The following is a 21,047-nucleotide window of genomic DNA, read 5'->3' as shown; positions in this document are numbered from 1 at the left end:
GCACTTTCCGTTAGCTTAGACAGCCTCTACTTTGTGTTCTGACACTGGTCTTTATCATCATCACCGTTGATTTATCGTGCTGCAAACATCACAGAAACGGTCGTTCATCTCGTCTCATTTCCACTTGAACGGCTTCCTTTATGGTTGCTGAGAACACACTTCCTGGAGGTAAATTTGAAAGAAAGGAAGCCGTGTCTCGATTATTACACAGAATCCGTCAGCCAGTCCTGATCTATACCCGTTAACTGCTGATGTCATTGGAAAAGTGTCAGATTACAGGTCTGCTACAGAATGTTTCTATCAAGTAGGTCTTTCAAGCATTGAAGGTACAAAACTGAATCTCCTTTAATGTGAAATTATGCTTGGAAACACTCCCATCCAGGCCCTCTCTTTAAGAGTGTGATAAATGAAATTTGTCCAGTCACAGGTGGGCTTTTAATTCAAATTAGCATTTGACATATCACAAATAGAAGCACTTCTGCTGTAGGATATCGGTGAATGTGACTGAATTTCGCCTCGGGTCACAATGGGTTCACAACCTGTTAATTGCAGGTTTGCAGTTGTGGAATTAATTATGTGTCAGGGTGTAAAATTTACTGTAAACTGTGTGCGTATGTTTACTCCAGGCCATAGATTAGTGTAATCTTTGTGTCAACCGTGGAGATCTCCTGCTGCCGCGCAAGCTTTAAAACCACCTGCTTCTGTAAACAGAGGCTATGCGGGAGCAAAGCCTCTGCACCATGTGACATTTTCTCTCATTTTATTCAGTCTTTTTTTCCATGGCTTCATAAACAACCATGAGAATGTCCTTTTTATGGATCATGTCCTACATGGGATGAAAATTAGGTTTCTCTTTCCCCTTCCCACAGGCTTGTTTTTTTGTGAAAGGTCTCACTAACGGTATGACCAAAGTATCTTTCAAAATGATGCTGGTTTCCCAGTATTTGACAGTATTTTTTATTTATTTTTATATCCATGCATGACTGGATGTTAACCAAATTTTCCACCAGATGAAAGAAGAAGAAGATTGGCTAAGGATAGCCTATTCCACTGTCATGAGAATTGTACAAAATAAAGCAAAAAAAAACCCAAACATTTTAATGTTCGGTATGAGCCGGTATATCGCCCAGCCATAGTCTCACTGTGGGTATCGTTGAATAACCCAAATTGGATTGTGAACATTTTCTAAGCAAGAAAACCAGTGGATCACAGTTGAATTGCAACTACTTAATAATACTACAATATCTGAGAAAGACTAGTAAGTATTTGAGTTCAGAGATTTTTTTATTGTGATTAATTATCATCAGTATTTAGTTTTCCATCCAGATTGAATGAGGTAATTCCTGAATTAATCATCAGATTGTTCCTATTTTTTCTCGGTGTATGATAGTCGGTGGGCTTATGGCACACTAAAGAAGACACCACTTTGTTCCTTTAAGCCCATCAGTTAGGTTAAACACCTTGGGGTAGTTTGGATACAATAAGTGTGGCACCAGCTGGTCTGACAGGGAAAAGGTTCAACTGTAAATGGTCGACTCAGAAGACTTAACCCGATTGAGTCCTATCAACAAGCAGTTTGAGTTTATGAGTGTGTGTGATGGACAGATGGAAAGCAAGCAATGATTGACAGTGTAGTGATCCTCTATAGCCACATCAGCTGATGTGGAATAAAGAGGAATCTGATTAAGAAAAGGCGTTTAGCTGTATAGAACAAAGCTACATGCTGTATGTTCCAGTGAAAGAAAGAATGTGGTAGTTGCCTCAGGAAAGTGGAAAAAAAACAGACAAAGAAGGACAAAGATGGAACCTCAATAACATAGATTTTGTATGGATTTCTGGTTCTTATATTCAGCCTCCCATCATTTCCTCATCATTTTCACTTTAAACCGTTTTACAGTGCAGTTTGTCAACGGTTCTGCGGCTCCTGGGTGTTTTTCTGAAGCTTACAAAAGTTTGTTCTGTGGACTACGCTTCTACGCGTCTCTTGTCTTGGACATCTTGGTGAGTTTTAGTGACTTTATGAGCCAGAGCCTCGTATTTTGTTCAAATTCTGTCTGGACTTTAGTGACGTAAACACGCGCAAAGCCTCATTTGGTGGGAGCGAGATATAGTATATAAAGCTACGTTTAGACATCCTTTTGGCCAAGTCGGGCAGTAACCGAGACTTGCAGAACACATTAAAGTATTCCATAATGTTTATTATTGAAGGCTAGCTGCTGACGGACTGAGATGCAGTTTTCATATTCTCTTCACTTTGTCCAAAATCATAATGGAATTACTCCTGCCGTGCTCTGACTCTTCACGCGTTCATAAACTTATTATATCCACACGTGTATCGTTTCTGCTTGTATTCCTCACAAATTCTAGGTCTGCATCCTGAGTCCCCAACCTTTAGCTTTGGCAACAAAATGCTAAATCTGATCTTTTTAATCGGTATCAAGGGAGTGCACAGGAAGTCGAGAGCTGTTCTCAGGTTATCAGCCTTTTGATTTATCATTACTGTGTTACCACACAGTAGACCTCCATTTGGCCAGTTTGATACATGCAGCAGAACAGATTTCCGGAGGGTTTTTTTTGTCGTTGTTGTTCGTTTAGCCTGGAAGGTGAAGCACAAGGTATTTTCCTCTGGAAAGTCCTGTTCAGAACAGCAGACGAACGGTGTCATATGAAATAATCATTTCAAACGTTTTGTTTTTGCGACATCTCTATCACATTCTGCCTCTACAAAGATCAAGTAAAACACTAATGCGTTTTTGTCAGAGTGGTTTGTGGTTCATTTAAAAAAGAAGTATACGCTGTTGTCGTTTACACTTGATGTGAGGATTCTGAGTGTAGTGATATGGCAATTACATGCATCGAGGCATTTGATAAAGACTGTTTTTTTGTTTTTTCTTTTGTTTTTAATGTTTACAGTTTTAATTTGTGTTGATTGTGTTGAAAGATAAGGACATATTATTGCCCAACAAGCATAAAAAGAGAAGGCGGTTTTAATAAATTCTTTGCGTACCCTGGGAATATTCTTTAATGTTGGGCTGCAGCTAAGGCAGGCCCTGAAGGAAAAGTGGAAATTAAACTTTTTGAATGTTTTTGTCAGGACCTTCATTGTTGGGAATTGGTTTGAATTGTTGGTGTGGTTTTCTGCATTTGTGTGGCGATGAACACTTTTTAAGTTTGAGCAACAGACACCAAGACATGAGTACCTGTGGCCATTAGTGACTTCCAGTCTGTGCTTTCTGAGCCAGTTCTTAAAGCTATGCCTCTCCAATGGAGTGATGTATAAGCATTGGTGATACTTTATAGCTTGGATTAATTTATTTTCTAATGAGCTGCTTTCGTCCCCTAAGCAATGCATCTGATAATATAACGGAGGCAAAACTAAAAGATTCTTCACTGCATTAAAAACATGAGCCGGTGGTCGGCTGTGGAAACTGTTTCTAAGTAATAAACAAAGAACTTAAAAAGTCCTGGTGATCCATTTATTCACATTACTCACAGGGCTTCCACAAGGAAGAGAAGGCTGGCTTGTATAGGTCGTATATGAAATGTGTAGAAAAACAAATCTAGAGCAACCAAGTCCACTTTCCTCCCTGAGAGCATCCAGCAGGGCTGAGGAGGATGACTGTATGTCGGGCAATGTTTGAGTCATTCATACCAGTTGTCTCGTGTAAAGCTCCCAGCTGTAAAATGGTTGCTGTAGAGACAGAAGTTGGTGGTGATCAACAGCACTGAGTGTGATACCATTTCAGCGTTCACATCGGTCCCCTTCAGACATCCACGGTGTTGCTCTTCTACTTGGCTGCTCATAAGTCAGTCAAATTCTTCTGTCATTATTCCAAGACAGTTTAAATAAGTCTAACTAAGTTGTTCTGCCGTTTGTGGTTTTCAGTGAAGATGTGTTCCCATCATAAAGGCAGCATAGTTGGCTAGCTATATGCCAGACATAGTTTAGTTATGTGGTTTGCTAAAAGGCAAAGCTTCGAGTGTTCATGGTGGTTTTGTATTAAAAACAAGGACTGCTTGGTCATCAGTCCTGGATTTACTTAGTCAGCTTTAAGCCACAGCTGCTTTACTTTTATGCTCTTTTCTCTTTCTTCCAGATGAGATCATGCAGCTGGACAGCAGTCCCCTCCGTGCTGCTGACATCATCCCCGACCTCAAAAAGCAGTTTGCCGTCCTTTCAGGTGACAATTCCTTTAATAAGTTACCAAGTTCTGTGTGCTTGCAGTGATAAAAGCTTGTTTTTTTTCCATTCTATAAATATATATTTACCTACCATCGGTTTATCATTTGTATTTTAACTCCTCCACTTGATATTTGCATAGTTCATGTGAACTGTTTTCTGAGGACAGTTATGATTTGCCATTCAAATGTCATACCTTTTCCTCTTCACTGCCTGTCAGATGTTGCTCCAAATACCTGCTTCCTGATCTATATTTCACTGAACTGCCAGTACATGTCCACAGCTTCACGTTTCATGCAGCCATTTTCCTGCAGAAAGGTAGAAACTGTCCTTTTCTATGTGGTGACCCTTACGCCCGCTGCTGAGTTGGAAACCATTTTGCAGACAAAGATCTAAGCAGACGTTGCAACCATGACAGAGCACTTGCTGTTGCTATAGCGATGAGAGAGGACAAGGCAGACAGATTAATATTCCAGGCACATGCGCTGACAGAGCAGCTGTTCTACACAGGAAGGGAGATTGTGTGTTGCTTGTGCACGTCTACTGTAAGCGTGTGAGATTATTGGCGTCAACAGCAATCATTGTGTGAAGACACGGCAGCTTTTTCCTTTCACTTTTATTCCATCTCGACTTGTTGTTTACTTCTGTCGCTGCTCCACACACGCACACACTGTCTTCTGAATCAACTGTAAAGGAAGCGATGACTGCAGAACAAGCACAGTTATGACATTTGTGTTTTATTTCGCCTCAATGTCTCTATTTCTCTGCTGGAAAAGAGGATCAAATGGAAAAATGATATCATACATGTCTGTGTACCAGTCAGTATTTAACCATAATTAGCTTTTTGGCCGCTGTCAGCGAAATCCGGAGAAAACATTCCTGAAGACACACAGTGTCTGTCACACTAATTTCTAATCCAGCACCAAAGATGTTTTTATTAAATCGAGAATAAAACCTATTTAAATATTAACGGTTGGTATGTGTGAGGTATATTTTTCTCTTTATCTACCAAGGCGTACATCTTATTTTAAAAGTAAAGTAAAGAACAGTACGTCTATATTAAATCGATAGATTTCTTGGCGTCTGCTTTAAAGTGGAGGTCTGGTCTATTTTATTTATCATGCTGGATATCTGTCTGCACAGCCTCCTCATCTCAGTCCATCTCTACCATCACTGCCTCCCTGTGGCGACTGTGTCCCCTCTTCTTTGATTCCTGCTGTAATTAATCAAAAAGCTTTCCCTTGACAGACTAGTAACAGCTGGGACCAGTACCGATAGTTTCAGTGTCTTTGCCTCGCATGTATTTCATATCTTGAAAGCTTCATTGATATCTAAAATCTCTACATATACGTACACACAGCACTCCTACAAGATTCATTCATTCATTCGCAGGTTTCTGTGTTCCTTTTTTTCTTTCTTTTTAGGAGGTAGAGGAGATAATGGCAGCCCGATCATTGTGTTCCCAGAATTCCCTGCATTTGGGGAGATCACGGACAAAGAGTTTCACAACGTGCTGACCTACCTGACAAGTGTGCCCAGGTAAAGGCCTTCCTTGACTCCTCACACCTGCAGTCACACATTAATGCAGTGGTTAGGGGGCGCGTGGGTGGAATGCACAAATGAATCCGTCAATTAATGACACTGCGAGCGTAACATGGACATGTTTTTGATGGGGGCTCCCCCGTAAACGCAAAGCAGAGAATGAAGCATTGAAAAAAAAAAAAGTGCTTCCAAAGCAATTCCCTTCCATGGCAAAGAAAAGAAGATATGATTTCACGTATCTTGCCTTCGGCTCCACCTGTACAACGGTGGGTAAAGAGGAGAGACCGCAGTGTGTTGTATGTCTTAAAGCGCTCGCCTGTAACAGCTCGAAGCCGAACAAGCTCAGACTACACTTGTTCAAAATGAGTTGTAATGGCAGTTTACTTTATTTTTTAAAAAAAGGTTGAGGCTTTATTAATTAGAATGTGTGAAATAAACTGCAATGGAGTCTGAAAACAAAATGTGTGTATGTACATTTTCTTATGTACCAAAGGGGGGCCCAGCAGAGAAAGTTTGGGAACCACTGCATTAATGTGAAATTGTTGCGGTCTTCTCTTCTTGTGTAATTGCTCCTTTTTCTGTCTTAATCCTGTCCTTGTTTGTGATTTATTTATTTAAAATTTTTTTTTTTTTTTTTTTATTCTTTTAAATTTATTTTATTTTATTTACATTTTTTTATCTCACCAGCTTGTCTTCTATCTTGCTGGGCTTTTGTGGATCAATAGATGAACTATTGTCCAGAGAAATGAAAAGGGATGAATGCACGGTGATGAAGTGGAGGCAAAGTCTTGGCGTATAAAGTCCACCAGTAGGGGGCAGTGGACACTTAAACACAGTTTCACTTCATATCTGTTGAGTAGATACAGTTTTGTGCGAATAGCAATAGAATCACAAAATGATGAATTAGGTGGTCTTGGATGGTTAAAGGTGTTTACTGACTGAAAAGTCTGCTGCAGATCAGTTTGTACACATGGTCAGACCAGATGAGACAGAAGGTAAAACACCTTCCAATCTTCCCCATGAAATATGTTCCCAGGCCACATCACCATTCCCTTTTTTTATGTTTATTTTCATCTTTTCTTTAATGTTTTTCCACAAAATGCGTGTCTTTTTTTCTTCTTTTTGTTGTAGCGTCCCCTCTAGTTGTCCTTGTTCTTCCTTCATCCCGCCTTGGATGGTAAAATGCATAAAAATAGAAACTGCAGTAAGCCCGACTGGTTGAAGCTGAATAATGCATACAGACAGATGAGCAGAGCAGTGTATAAAGGAAGTGGAAACGTGTGATCAACTCACAGAAACCTGTGCTCATACAGGCATTTGTTTTTATTAAAACATGCAGGATTTTTCTTTCCTTTTTTGTGGTGTTGTAGCTTTACTGAATTTATTGATGAGGGTCCCGTGTGTTGTGGCTCAAGCTGTTGGAAATGCGTAAGCAGATGGCTGAAGCTACCTGAGGGACTGATGCCCCTAACAGGGAAACAAAGTCGAGGAGCAGATGTCCTGCATCTGTGTGTATGACCTTCGACAGCTTCTGCTTTTTAGAATATCTCTGGATCAATATCCTCTGCGGAAGGAATTCCTTTTATTGCCTTTGTCGTGGTATAAATGAGCATTCTTGGAACACTTACTGCTTACTATATCTAACCAACTGTTGTCTCTTAGGATTTTTAGAATACTTGTTTAGTATTCTAAACTTTGCATCTACTATCAATCTTAAGAAATGATCGGGGTGTCCTTGTGCAGAACATGATCTCTCCACCTACAGGTTTTTAATCTCTTTACATGCAGATGCGCACAAAGGATTATGCTGACTGGTTTTATGCTAAGGAGACACACTTAGATATTTGGCCAGAAAAGAATTACATTCCACCATCACTTATGCACACACACATTTCTCTGCACTGCTCAGTACCAAAGAACAGGGGAGGGTGTAGCAGAATGTGTGTTGCCAGGTCTGCATATGCGTTCATGCAGCAAATTTCCCTCATCATTGCATTGCCATTAGGCAAAGCTTTTTGACAGCTCAACGCACCGCTCAAAGTGCTTTTACACACTTTGTCCTGAGAAATCCAATTACTATGATGACACTCAAGCATGTGCAGCTGCAGCAGAAGCGTAAAAATTCTATGAATATATACATTTATGTGTGTAATGTTTATTTTTCATGTTAGAATCTCTATTTGCTTTACAAGACGGTAATACTTATACACAATATTTACAGTCGTCGTACCGCTATTCTGTGGAACCTGCAGAAGGCAGGCAGTGAATGCTCGGCATAAAGCCCCCTCTCATCTCAGCTGTTGTCTTAGAGATCAAGCTTTTGTTCCACTCCACCCCTCCTCCTCATCCCCATCAGCAGAAATGTTAAGCAGTTTGTGCTTTTAAAGCCTGTGAATCTTAGCAGATGACTGAACGCAGGCTTTAGATTTTAGGTGGCAAAAGAGGAGAATATGGAAAGATAAAAGGGAATGAAAGAGCTTAAGGAAATACCTCGACAAATGCTACTAGAAATGTAAATGTTACAGTGACAGAGCACATGAAGTGGAGAGACTCTCGGCACCCTCGCCGACATCTGTTTCACTCTTCTGATTGGCCACTAGAGCTGCCTGTTACTTAGCAGCAACGTTGTGATTGGCTCCTGTCCCAGCGTCTCCTGTACTCTCATTGGATAGTTTGAAGATGCAGTGCAGGGGGCGAAGAGGCTGGATTTTGTTTTGGTCTGAAAGATTAGGCTCCCTCTGCTTTAGACAACACGGTAGGCCGGAATCTGCCTCAGTTACTGTGTTTATATTTTGCCTTCATGGAATGTTTGTAAATTTATTTATTTATTACTGGAGAATTTCTGGGACATTTCTGCATGGAAGGTAATGACCGTTCCAAGAGGCTTGTGTCCACCTCTGCTTGAGGTGCATCATGTTTTTAGAAATGCACGGGAGAGTCTGCTGGTGAGATGCACGTGCAGCTTCCCTCCTCTTGTGGGACAGTTGGATAGCAGTGGAAGGGGGGCATAGAAAAAAAAGCGAGTGCTCAAGGCTGATGGCCAAGAAATCTGGTGGAGCCTCGCAGTATCTCATAATATGGACTGCACCAGCTGTCTGAGAAGATAAGGAGCAGCATAACAAAGCAGCAAGCCGTGAACAAGCATTTGGCTTTGCTTCTGTGTAACAGAGGACAGTATATGTATGTTTTTAATTTATTTTTACTTCTTTGAGACCCCACTTTTCTTTCCCGTGTACTTTTTCTTCGTCAGATTAATGTTCTCTCTTTTCCTTTCACTGTGCCGTTCTTCACCCCTGAACCTTCACGCCGGGCGTAACGGATTTGTATTTTGACTGCATTTTGTCCCATTTTGTGTTTCAGCCTGTCATCAACAGACGTGGGCTTCATCCTGGTCATCGATCGCAGGCAAGACCGATGGGCGGCTGTCAAGGGGACGCTGCTTCGAATCGCAGTAAGTTCTTCTTTGTGTCTGCAGGCCTGACCATGCGGTTACATTGTCTCAAGGGTATGTTAATCTTTGTGAGGTAGAGAGACAACCAGGTAATCAGCGGTTGAGTGAGAGATATTGACAGGCACTTACCTTTCAGGCTCAACGCATGGGTGGAAGAGGTTTGTTAGTCTGTGTATGCGGATGCAGCTGCTAAGTATCACTCGCACCCTTGGGTTGATTGGAACCTACCGCATCCTTCAATGTTCTCATCACAGCCCACCAAATGTCTCCATAGTTACGGAAAAGAATAAATAGTCACGAACCAAAAAGATAGATTGTTCATAGATTAATCTTAAAATCCAAGTCATCATGTCTGTTTCAGATTGATTCAATTATAGCCTCTTTTTTAGAGATTAGCTGCTTTACTGTTACTTAATAATGAAGTTGAGTCTCTATGGCCTCCGGTCATGCCTTTGTTTCCAGTTAAGGACCAACAAAACATTTCTGGAGAGCAAAAACGATATAAGAATGATTGTGTCGGACAGTTTTCTTTAAACGTTTCCCATGTTCAATCATTTGTGTTGAGCTGATCCTCACATGAGAAGTTTATCTACAAATTTAACAAAAGTGTCTTAAAGGGAGAATCGGAGCTGGATGTCACCACCAAACATCGCCAGACACATTGGGGGAGACCCACTCATTCATTTCAAATTAAATTAAGCTTTATTAATCCCTCAAGGCAGACTTTCACAGGTTAACACTCATTAATGGGAGCATTCGGTCGGATCCTGCAACAACGTGCTGCTTGGAGGGATTCAGCCAGACTGCTGAATGTGTAATGATGAAGGTTTTTCAGTCAGTGAGGATCTGTGGATCAGAGCTCATTTCTACTGACATTCGATATTTTAGGTGCTTTATTTTATTTATTTTGTCATTCTGTGTGGTATATCATCACGTTTGTAGGCTGTGGGTGTGAATGTGGGTCATTGTGCTTTCCAGGAAAGCTGCAGATGTCAGTTTATGGCTAAGTTGGATGAAAAAGGGCAGAACGTGTTTATGGACTGGTCTTAATTAAGTCTCCAGTCTTCCTGTCGCTCCTCTTTGAGGCTTCTGTGTGTCTGTCTGCCATTGACAAAGAGCAAAGAGCAAGTTGATCACGATTGACTGCCAGCAGCCTCCGATCCAAGCAGCTTGGTTGAACAGTTAAAAGCTACATTCCACTTTTAAAGATTAACACTTAACCTATTGTGTGACAGAAATGGAAATCAAACCCGTTGAGCAAACTTTACTCAAAAAGGATTGAATGACTTGCTAGTTACATAGTATAATCTTCTATGAAGAATCTTCAGAATAAACTAAAATTGCCATGTTCTTTGTAATCATTACATAGAAGCACTTTGATTTGATTTTTGATTCTCCCTTTTCATTGTTGGTGGCAAAAATATCAGGCCAGTCCTATTAAGATGTTCTGATTTTACTGCACAAGGTTGGCAAATCTATTAATCATAGCTGCACCAAATAATAGCTCTTCCTTTGTTGTACACACACTACTGCGATTTAAAAACATCTGCATGTTCCACAGATTGTGGGTTTTATCCATCCAGAAGGTGCACGACCGTTTTCACCGCTGTTATCTTCCTTCTTTCAGTAGGTCGGCAGGGACAAACAGTCAGTTGATTTATTATTGCATTAACGATGCCTCTCCCGAGAGGTTTATATTAACAATGTATTTACAATCGCTTCTGCATAGACCAGCATTTTCCAACTCACTCGGATGGGAGGACCAATCGGGCAACCCATTAATTTAGGTCATTAGCTAATTAAAGCTGCATTAACAATAGCACTGCTACAGGATGGGAGAGAAGCGTGTCCCCTCATCCAACTGCTTCCACAGGAAACTGTCAGTGGGTGTCAGTCATGACATTTTAATTGGCATTTTATTCATTTTGCTGGCTGAGTTGAACATTTCCTGGAAATATGGTGTGAGAGATGTGAGGAGGATTTAGGAGTATGTTCTAAGAACATCTAGCCAAAGTGTTTTGCTTTGTGAGATTTTATTTATTTATTTTTTGGCCTTAAAATGGTACAACAAAATAGTTTAATCAGTTTTATTTCTGATATATACAACCCCAAATCTCAGCTAACGAGTCGAGGGGGGGAATATCCTGAAGACTGGGAAAAGAAAAAGACAGAAAGGAAAAGAAATACAGGATGACTGAAGAAGAATAAAGAGACACAGATGTAAAAAAGTGTTTACTTTGTCCTGTGGATAATATGACGCTTTGATTCGGCAACAACAGCTCGGTTAAAACAAAAAAGAACCTGACTCATGTGCTTGCACAGATGAGAGGAGTCCTTTTGTCTTGTTATTCATGCAGGCACATAGATGAATGTCAGTCCTTCACCCTCCACATTTTCCTGCAGATCTCACTCTCCGGCTTCTTCGTGTGTTTGAGCGAGAATGTTCAAATAGTAGACAGAAGGGAGGAATAATTTATAGGCACTGTTCCCTGTCAGAAGAGAGAACAGACCGTTTTCTGAAGATTGATGAATTCCAGGAAGGGAAGGAGGATCCTGTCGTCTCTCTTATGCAAGTGACAGCTTTCATCCATCTTCTGTTTCAGGGCTCCTTCCCCGGGAACCTCGAGCTGGTTCTGGTTCTGAGGCCCACGACACTCCTGCAGCGCACACTCTCAGACATCCTCTTCAAATTCAACAAGGATGAGTTCAAGATGAAGGTGCCGGTGCGTATAATCGGTTTCTTAAGTGTAGAAATACTGCATATTTTTTTTAAAAGTGTTCCGCCCTCTCGTTGAAAATGAACTAACAGTAAATGTGTTTTTCATAAAATGACACCGAGGTAACGCAATGTTTTTGCCTCAGGTGATCATGCTGAGCTCAATAACTGAGCTGCACTCCTACATTGACCGCACCCAGCTGACGCAGGAACTCGGGGGAGCGCAGGAATACTGCCATGAGAAGTGGATCTCACACCGCACCGTATGAGCACACTGATCATAACACCTTTCCATGCAGCAGTTAGGTGCTTTACAGACCAAAAAAATGAAAATAAATCATAAAGTTAGCTTGAATAAAAGGTAAGAAAGACAAATGCGGTTAAAATAAACAGGAGACACTACTTTAAATGGTGAGAACGTTGCTCAGAAGTTATATACTTCTGTACTGCCGCTTGAAACTAGAAAATCATCATGAAAAGCACCAAAACTGAGTCATGACAAATGTGCCATTTTCTTTTCGATGAGCAGGCATGCTGAATTTCTCTGATGTGCTTGATTCTTCAGGCTATTGAAGGTTTTGCATTGATGGTTAAGAGAACGGCACAGACACTGCAGTCATTTGGGACTGAGCTGGCAGAAACTGAGCTCCCAAATGAAATCCAGGCTACAACCATCCTGCTGAGCACACACACCAGCAAGAGAGACAAAATGAAGGTAATCCCATTAGTAGACACACGCATTGGTCAGCTTTTTTTTTTTCTTTCTCGGTATACTCATGATGTTTCTGGGTTGCAAACGTTGTCCCATGTGTCTGTGTGTATCTGAAGGAGGACATCCTGGTGGCTCTTGGACAAGGCAGCAGGCTTTTGGAGAGCATCAATGAGCCCGTAATGCGAGACCCTGACCACAACATGAACCAGGATGAACTGGAGAACCTCGCAACAGTGCAAAGGTTGGGGCCATGACTATTGGAAAAAACAGCAGGGTAGCTACTGGTATCCAGAAAGAATGAACCCTCTCTAGAAGAAAATGTCACCGTAGTTTATTCTCATGTGAATAAAGGAACCAGACGTTTGGAGGTGATACTAGTCCAAATGTTTGACAATTTTAAATGCATCATAATGCACAAAAAGATTTGGCTCTTACTATTATCCAGTAGACTTCACTGGAAATAATGGTGGCAGCAACTGAGTATTGCTAACTGTGCTAACACTGGGTGAATACCACAACTTTAGAAGCTAAGATTATAATATAGTGGCAAAAGGAACAGTCGTGATTTCTTATCTTGCATTCGACTGATCATTTAAAACATTTATTCAGCAAATATTTCTAGTTCCATCAAGTTTTTATGGTTTCATTGTCATAATTCATGGTGAGAATGGGCCCAAATGACTGAGGCAGTGAAGAAAAAGAACGGCTTTATTGAAAACTAAACTAAAGGTGCTGCCGGGGCAGAAATAATAAACTACAAACTAAACTCAAACGGGAACAAAGGAAGGACGAACTGACTCACTGACTGAAAAGTAAATCAGGAGAGGGAAGTCTACAAGAGCGACAGCAGGTGACAACATACAACGATCTGGCACTGAACAAAGGAACATGTGGAGGATGTGTACTGAGGGAGGCGATAACAAACAAAGATCAGGTGTGGCAGTCAGTGCCAGGAAGTAAACGCAAACAGAATACACACCAGGGCAAGCTCGACAAAGTGAAACTGCAAGCAAGGAGGTTAAAGTGCAACAAGAAAACCGATGAGAAAAAGGCAGAAAATAGAAGAAACCAAGAGACCAAGTCCAAAGCAAAGCACAAAACTCCTAGGCCGTGACATTCATTTGTTATGTGTCTGGAATTATTTCCTTGGATGCTGAACTGCTGTTCAGAAAACAAAAGCATTTTTGAGAGGTGATGTTGAATTTTTGGGGTAAAATTGACTTTTTGGCTTCATTCACATCGTCATCTTGCTCTTTTAAAACTTGGCGTAGAGTTGACTGCTGGTACTGTAGGAACCTCACGTTGTTAATCATAAGGTAGCTGCATCCAAAACCCTTCCCTACTTTATCATGCACAAAATGACCATGTGTGGGTTTAAACAGGGTCGTACCTTACTGACCAATAGTTAGAAACTGAGTTTAAGGCATTTATGCATTGGCTTTGTTTTTTGTTTTTTAACATATGAGTTCAGAGATAATATATATTAATATATATATATATATATATTAATATATATATATATAAACCTGAAAGCACCGACTCTCATGTCAAAAGGCATTAATCTTGCATATCACGTACTGATATATAGACATCAAAATGAAAGACAACCCAAACATCTCATTCAGCAACCACATTGCATTTTCCCCTTGAATAATTTCTCCCCCCGCCTGCTTTTTCTCTGCTTGTTTGTCCACTTTTCGAAACGTCAGACTGCTGTCTCAGCTGGACGAGACGGAGCGGGCTTTCGATGAGTTCTGGGTGAGGCATCAGACCAAACTGGAGCAGTGTCTCCAACTGCGCCACTTTGAGCACAACTACAGAGAGGTGAGCCGACTGGCGCAGCTGAAATCTCTGCGGTTTGTTTGGTTTTTAAACGTGAAAACTGAGCGTGACGCGTCTGCTGCAGGTGAGAGTTCTGCTGGATCAGGTGTCTGAGAAACTCGCCACTTTCTCTGAAGTCGGGATCAGCCCAGCCCACGCTGACCACATCTTCTGTGAACTCACCAGCTTTGAGGAGAGAGTTTGTGTAAGTCACACCCGACCTCGAACAATCAAAACTTTGAAAGGGAAAAGCCCTCACATTTTGAAGGATTTCTTACAGCACGTGTGTGTCAGTGTGTTCTTTTGGCAAAAGGGAAAGTTTATGGAATGAATTTAAAAAACAAATAAGTTAGAGAATTCACGCCCATCCAAGAATTGAAAACTTTTTGAAAGTGAATGGCCTGAAGGGGGTCAAACTGTCTTTTCGCTCTGGTCCACAGGAGGTTCTGGACAGAGCCTTGGCCTTGTCTCGCGAGGGCGATGATCTTATCCAGAACTCCCACTATGCCGAAGACTCAATTCAGCCCAAATGCAGCGAGCTCAGAAATGTCTGTGACGATGTGAGCAGCAATTTGAGGGCCAAGAAGGACCATCTGCTCAAAGCCAAGGAGCTGCACCACCGGTTGGAGAGGGTGAGAAGATGTGTACAAACACCTCCATCTTAACTGCCGTTTCTTGCTGTTTGTATATTTAAAACTTCCTCTTCTTCTGTTGTCCTCAGGCATCTAAATGGGTTGATGATGGCATTTATCTGCTGGCATCTCAGCCAGTAGACAAATGTCAATCGCACGAGGGGGCGGAGTTGGCCCTGCAGGAGCTGGAGCGTTACCTGGACAACGCAGGCCAGCATCAGCTGACTGACCTCGGCACCATCTGGAAAGAGTACGAGGCCGTGCTGAACCAGCAGCTAAGGGTAAGAAGACCCACATGTCAGAAGAACGTGTCACTTTTAAACATCACTCTGCTGCTCTCAGATGGATTTTAACAACTTGATGCAGTTATGATGAAGAGAAATGAGTGGCTGCCATTTGACTAGATTATTGTCATGTGTCTAACATCACTAGGTCTCACATTATAGCGTTACTGCTGTATCGATGCTAACACAGTAGACATAACACGTTTGAGTGAAAGGATCTGCTGACTCAAAGAAACACTTAAACGAGCATCAGTTCTTGATGACGCTCCTCTGATGGCTTCCTGTTTGTCAGGACCAAGTGGAGAAAGTTTACCAGAAGCAGGCGTCCATGCAGGAGATGTTTGACAAGAGGAGGGTCAGCCTCAAGAAGCTGGCGGCCAAACAAACCAGGCCTGTGCAGCCGGTCGCCCCGAGACCCGAAGCCTTCATCAAATCACCCCTCAGCTCACCTGGTGAGTCTTCACACAGTCACTTATTGAGTTTTAGTGCATAGAGTATTGCCTTCTTTCTCTTTTATGCTCTTCATTCTTTAAAGGATCATATCCGAACTCTTTGTAGTTTCTGTTTTTCACAAGCGTACAGATCACATTCCTGTCTCATCTAAAAAGAAAAGCCTCTGTAAAAAGTCTATGAAAAATGCAATAAAAGGTGTAAATGTTTCTTGTATTATAGTTAGACTATCAAATGTTTTCTAAAATGTTTTCTAAAATGATTAGTTTGTGCAGCAAATTGCAGCTTAGTTAGATACACCTCATTGCATGTACATCATTTACAAATAGTATTGATAAAGTCACAAATATTTCTTGATTTTTCTTTTAAAAAATACCTAAATTTCCAGATATCAAAATTCTTGTTTAAATCTTAACAAGCGAATATAACTTCAGGATTAAGTCCAGCTGATAATCAGCTAAAATAAGCAGATGTTAAATTCTGACTGTCGGTAAATGGCATGCAACAGGCCAAAGCGGTCTTCCCCTTCAGTTTGAACAACTCAGAAATGATGATTTCCTCATCCACAGCACACAGAGCTCAGCAGGAGAAAAGCTGCTCAGACAGCAGCTGTGAAAAAGTAAGAGTCACCATCCCGTGTGCGTCCGCATGCTTTCGCTCACATTCGTGTCACCTTTCAATGCCCGTTTCTTATCGAAGTGATCGGACTGTTTTTTTTTGGGGGGGGTTTCTGCAGAACGGAGACGGCAGTAACAGCAGACATGCGTCTCAGTCAGAGGAGGAGGAGAACCTGGCAGTGCTCAGGCGGTGAGGGATCAGCAGTGACTCTTTCATCTGTAATCAAATTACACAGCAGATGGGCTGTGTGAAAGTGCTTATCTCATGATCTATAGCGTTGTGCTTCTGTCTTTTCCAACTATACCGAATCCTCAGTTTGATCCCTGTTTTGCTCGTCTGTTCTGCCTGCAGACATGTTATGAACGAGCTGCTGGAAACCGAGAGAGCCTATGTGGAGGAGCTGCTCTGCGTACTGCAGGTGTCTGTTTATTTTTTTTTTTAGGTTTTTCGGCCTCATTTCTTTCACCTGTGCCAGGGACGTCACGCTTTTCTTTTTGTTGTCATTGTAGGGATATGCTTCTGAGATGGATAATCCAGCAATGTCTAACCTCATTCCTGCGTCACTGCAGAGCAAAAAGGAGGTTCTGTTTGGCAACATGCCAGAGATTTACCACTTTCACAAAAGGTGACCGAGCGCCACCTGGCTGTGGCTGACGATGCCTGCACCCATGGCGTCATATTCAAACCATTTCCTTCAGTAACTCGGTTTCATCTTTGCTCTCAATGGTAAATGTATCGTTTTTTTCTCCAGAACCTTTTTAAGGGAGTTGGAACAGTACACAGACTGCCCTGAGCTGGTTGGAAGGTGCTTTCTGGAGAGGGTGAGTGAATTAGGAGATTGCCAGTACACACACTGACAAGCAGCTTTCTTAAGTGCTAACCGTTTCCCCTGCTTACCTCAGATGACAGACCTGCAAATCTATGAGAAGTACTGTCACAACAAACCTCGCTCCGAGAGCCTTTGGAGGCAGTGTTCGGACTGCGCCTTCTTTCAGGTGAGCTAGAGCCCCAGCAAATGAGCAGTCGGAGCATATTTCCAACTATTTCCGTTTATTTGACCTGTTTTTTTCATCCTTATTTCATCAGGAGTGTCAGAAAAAGTTGGAGCATAAGCTTGGTTTAGATTCTTATCTGCTGAAGCCAGTTCAAAGGATTACCAAGTATCAGCTGCTGCTGAAGGTATGAATCAATCTGTCGGCCACAGATCAGCTGGCGTTCCCTTTTTGCGTCATTGCCGTGAGCCGCTTGTTTGCGTTTTTCTCACAACAGGAAATGCTGAAGTACAGTAAAGGCTGTGAGGGGGCTGACGATCTTCAGGAGGCATTGTCCTCAATCCTGGGCATCCTCAAGGCCGTCAATGACTCCATGCACCTTATCGCTATTACAGGATATGAGGTGAGGCAATATGAATAGTAATTGTTACATTGTGACACTGAACGCAGCATTTTGTGCCTTGATGACTTGAACGCTGCATAGACTGAGCTTATGGGAAGAGAAGGATTTTGTATAAATGACTCCTGAATATAATATTGTTTTGCCAAAGTAGTTTCTCTATTGACTAACAAGCAGTTTCAAGCCCAGTTTCTGCATTATTCTTTAAGAATTAAAGGGTATAAGATCTGAACTGGTTCCAGGCGTTGTATTGCATTTGATGTTGTTCAAAGGCCTAGTAACTGTGGTCCAGTGACGTGTTGATGAAAGCGCAGGAGTTCCCAGACTAAAGGAATCTCAGGCAGGACTGAGGAGGATGTTCATAGCAGTCAGTTGCCATTTTACGCCAGAAACAAGCCAATCAAATCCTTTCCCATTGTCAATAATAGCATGTTATTATGTTGTGTTATATTATGTATGTTATACTGACGATTCTCTGAGCTATTTAGGCTAGTTTATTATTTTTAACGGGACCGCAGACTTTAGCCTTGCACAGCAGCTCAGGGAGTCAGCTGCAAGCTGTCTTACAGCTTGTAAAACTGCCTCTTTTTGTCTGCTAGTATTCGCTGTCAGTGAACAAGTTACCGTAAAGAGGAAGTGGGCTGCGCCTAATACTTGTTGCCCAGACCGCAGCACTCCCATTTAAAGTCGGCGTCTGCCCCCTAGTGTTGCGTTTGAGACAGAGCAGATAAAAACCTGCGATTGCTGCAGTCATTTGACGTGTGATCGCACGCAAATGAAATGCTTCCACACTGCACTCAACAGTGGATTATCTTTACCGGTGTAAAAAGTCTGTAATTCATAAATCATTGATTATGTTTTTCATCCTCTTAAAGGTGAGAGTCGACTCTTCATTTGTTCATGTTAAATCCATTGTGTTGGTGTACAAATAAGAAAAGAAAATACAGAAAAATGCATCAGTGTCCAAATCCTATTATCCCCAACTGACTGTGTTATAACATTACATTTGAGATATGTGGGTCCATAATTCGGTCACTTCTGTCAAACACATCGGTCTAAATTCTCTTAGTTTCAAAGAGAAGAGCCCGTCTATACTTGGCAGCAGCTACAAAGTGTGTTTGAAAGCACATTTATTCACAGAATCGACAAATTTGTGAGAATCAAGCTCTCCGGGAGCATTTTAGTACGTAACCGAGCAGAGATCAAGGTGTTTATACGTCAGTTTAAGGCCTCTGTACATGTTTTACCAAATGCTCTGCATGGAGTTGATCAGCTCTTTCATACAGCATCATTCCTTTCTCAGGGTAATCTCAGTGAGCTGGGTAAGCTGCTAATGCAAGGCTCATTCAGTGTGTGGACGGAGCACAAAAAAGGCCACGCCAAGGTTAAGGATCTGGCCCGATTTAAGCCCATGCAGAGGCACCTCTTCCTCCACGAGAAGGCCCTGCTTTTCTGCAAGAAGAGGGAGGAGAACGGGGAGGGCTACGAGAAAGCTCCCTCGTACAGCTTCAAACAGTCTCTGAGTGTGAGCTCCTGCACAGTGTTTTCGCTTTATTTGTCCTTCATCTGTTTTCATTGGGGGAGTTAGTTCAACTCACACACAGTACAATGCTCCTCGCTGTTTGTTGAACAGATGAACGCGGTGGGGATTACTGAGAATGCAAAAGGAGACAACAAAAAGTTTGAAATCTGGTGCAACTCCAGAGAAGAGGTCTATATTGTTCAGGTAAATAAACGTCATGTTCACTCACCGTTCCTAGTAATAAGCATCAAGAAGTTCAACGGTGGCGCTCTAATATTTATTTGGATGGTGATTTTCAGGCACCGACGACCGAAGTGAAAACCACATGGGTAAATGAGATCAGGAAGGTTCTGACAACCCAGCTGCAGGCGTGCAGAGGTGAGAGGAAAATCCCATTTTTAATGCATCGCATTCCATGTTTGATCAGGAACACAAATGATGCTGAAAGTGATACTGCTGCTTTGGAAGAAGATATTCCTCATCTGTTTTTCTTTCAGAAGCCAGCCAGCAGAGGGCACCAGACCAGGTTTTCCAGTTTCCACCTGTGCCCAGTGGAACAGTAAGTCTCAGGTAAGTCTGTATCCCCACGTTTTTACTCGCTCTCACTGTTTTAATCGACAGCACGATATGTCACGGCCTTGTTTGCCAGTTTGTTCCGTCTGCCGGCTTTTCTGTTGCTGAGTGTGACTTTCAGTTGCTGCGCAAAATGAAGTAAACGGCTTACCTGCCCTGGTGAAGAAGGTCAAGGACCAAATCCAACTTCTCTCAGATTTAAGATTCTGTTATTTATTTATTCTCCATGTTGTGTAAAAAGTTTCTACTAGTGGGAATAGAGCATCTTCTCCTCTGAAGGGACATGCAGTTGCATCAGAGTACGTGGAGCACTCAGAAGGAGCGTCCTTTATCAGAGAAGAACAGATTGTAGTTTAAAGAACTGAGCCCAGAGGAGACATTTTGAATTCCAACAGTTTAGCAGTTGCTTCGAACCCCAGCTGTAACGTTTGCACTGTGGATAATCGGGACCAATTCTTTCCAGAAGTTGTTGAACGTTCCACTTTTGTTCACCTACAGTCCATTTAAGACCGGTCAGAGGAGCTTTAAAAAGGGCGACGAGAGGAAAGCTGAGCCCTGTGGCCTTGATGTCAATTCTTCTTCTTCACCAAAGCTCACAGGAAAAGGTAAGTAAGGGGGTGAAGGGAGGTTCCATTTGTAGTGCACGTATTACACAAACTGCTTATTACTGTACCTCTTTGGTTCCCCTTTTCTAACGATTGACCCATGTTTTAACTTTGTTTTCCAATGACTTCGTCCCTTTTTAATATTTTTCTCCTTTGCTTAACTTACCGTCTTCCTGCCTTCCTTCCTTCCTTCCTTCCCTCTTTCCTTCCCCCTGTCCCATCTTCTTGCATCTCCTCGGGGGTCAGACGAGGCTGTGACAAGCCCGACCTCAGACAGAGCTGCTGTGGCTAAAAAGCGCTTTACTTTACAGGGATTCAGTAACCTCAAAGTCCAGAAAGGTAACTGCAGGCCGTTGTCATTCTCCTAACCAGCATATCATATCAGTGTGAAAAGCCGAGAGTATTTCATTTGAAGTCATGTATTCACTCTGTTGCTTTAGGGTAAATGAAGTTCCACTCATGTTTGACACTGTTTCTTGCCCAGAAATCGGCCTCGTCGTGGCTCTCTATAAAACAGCTTTTCTTCTTTTTATGGACTAATTAAACCGG

At 42.0% G+C, this 21,047-nt stretch overlaps 1 protein-coding gene across 9 annotated transcripts in view; it reads left to right on the top strand.

The window, feature by feature from the left end:
- The window catches only part of mcf2lb (mcf.2 cell line derived transforming sequence-like b), a 36,643-nt gene that overhangs the window by 12,381 nt on the left and 3,215 nt on the right, over window positions 1–21,047 (top strand). For 6 of the 9 annotated variants that reach the window (XM_072396700.1, XM_072396699.1, XM_072396701.1 and 3 more), the window contains exons 2-27: window positions 4,098–4,181; window positions 5,605–5,719; window positions 9,083–9,173; window positions 11,777–11,896; window positions 12,036–12,152; window positions 12,455–12,604; window positions 12,718–12,842; window positions 14,311–14,425; window positions 14,508–14,627; window positions 14,863–15,054; window positions 15,144–15,335; window positions 15,631–15,790; window positions 16,358–16,407; window positions 16,525–16,595; window positions 16,758–16,824; window positions 16,916–17,031; window positions 17,158–17,227; window positions 17,309–17,401; window positions 17,493–17,585; window positions 17,676–17,801; window positions 19,102–19,323; window positions 19,432–19,524; window positions 19,620–19,698; window positions 19,818–19,890; window positions 20,392–20,498; window positions 20,745–20,837. In XM_072396700.1, coding sequence (XP_072252801.1) covers window positions 4,098–4,181; window positions 5,605–5,719; window positions 9,083–9,173; window positions 11,777–11,896; window positions 12,036–12,152; window positions 12,455–12,604; window positions 12,718–12,842; window positions 14,311–14,425; window positions 14,508–14,627; window positions 14,863–15,054; window positions 15,144–15,335; window positions 15,631–15,790; window positions 16,358–16,407; window positions 16,525–16,595; window positions 16,758–16,824; window positions 16,916–17,031; window positions 17,158–17,227; window positions 17,309–17,401; window positions 17,493–17,585; window positions 17,676–17,801; window positions 19,102–19,323; window positions 19,432–19,524; window positions 19,620–19,698; window positions 19,818–19,890; window positions 20,392–20,498; window positions 20,745–20,837 — 2,934 coding nt within the window. The remainder of the gene's footprint in view (window positions 1–4,097; window positions 4,182–5,604; window positions 5,720–9,082; window positions 9,174–11,776; window positions 11,897–12,035; window positions 12,153–12,454; window positions 12,605–12,717; window positions 12,843–14,310; window positions 14,426–14,507; window positions 14,628–14,862; window positions 15,055–15,143; window positions 15,336–15,630; window positions 15,791–16,357; window positions 16,408–16,524; window positions 16,596–16,757; window positions 16,825–16,915; window positions 17,032–17,157; window positions 17,228–17,308; window positions 17,402–17,492; window positions 17,586–17,675; window positions 17,802–19,101; window positions 19,324–19,431; window positions 19,525–19,619; window positions 19,699–19,817; window positions 19,891–20,391; window positions 20,499–20,744; window positions 20,838–21,047) is intronic. The other 3 variants (XM_072396697.1, XM_072396694.1, XM_072396698.1) reach the window with 2 other exon arrangements.

The sequence above is a fragment of the Leuresthes tenuis genome, unplaced genomic scaffold (assembly GCF_036924035.1).
Source record: "Leuresthes tenuis unplaced genomic scaffold, fLeuTen1.0.hap1 SCAF_12, whole genome shotgun sequence".
NCBI lineage: Eukaryota > Metazoa > Chordata > Actinopteri > Atheriniformes > Atherinopsidae > Leuresthes > Leuresthes tenuis.
This window is presented reverse-complemented; position numbering and strand designations above follow the sequence as displayed.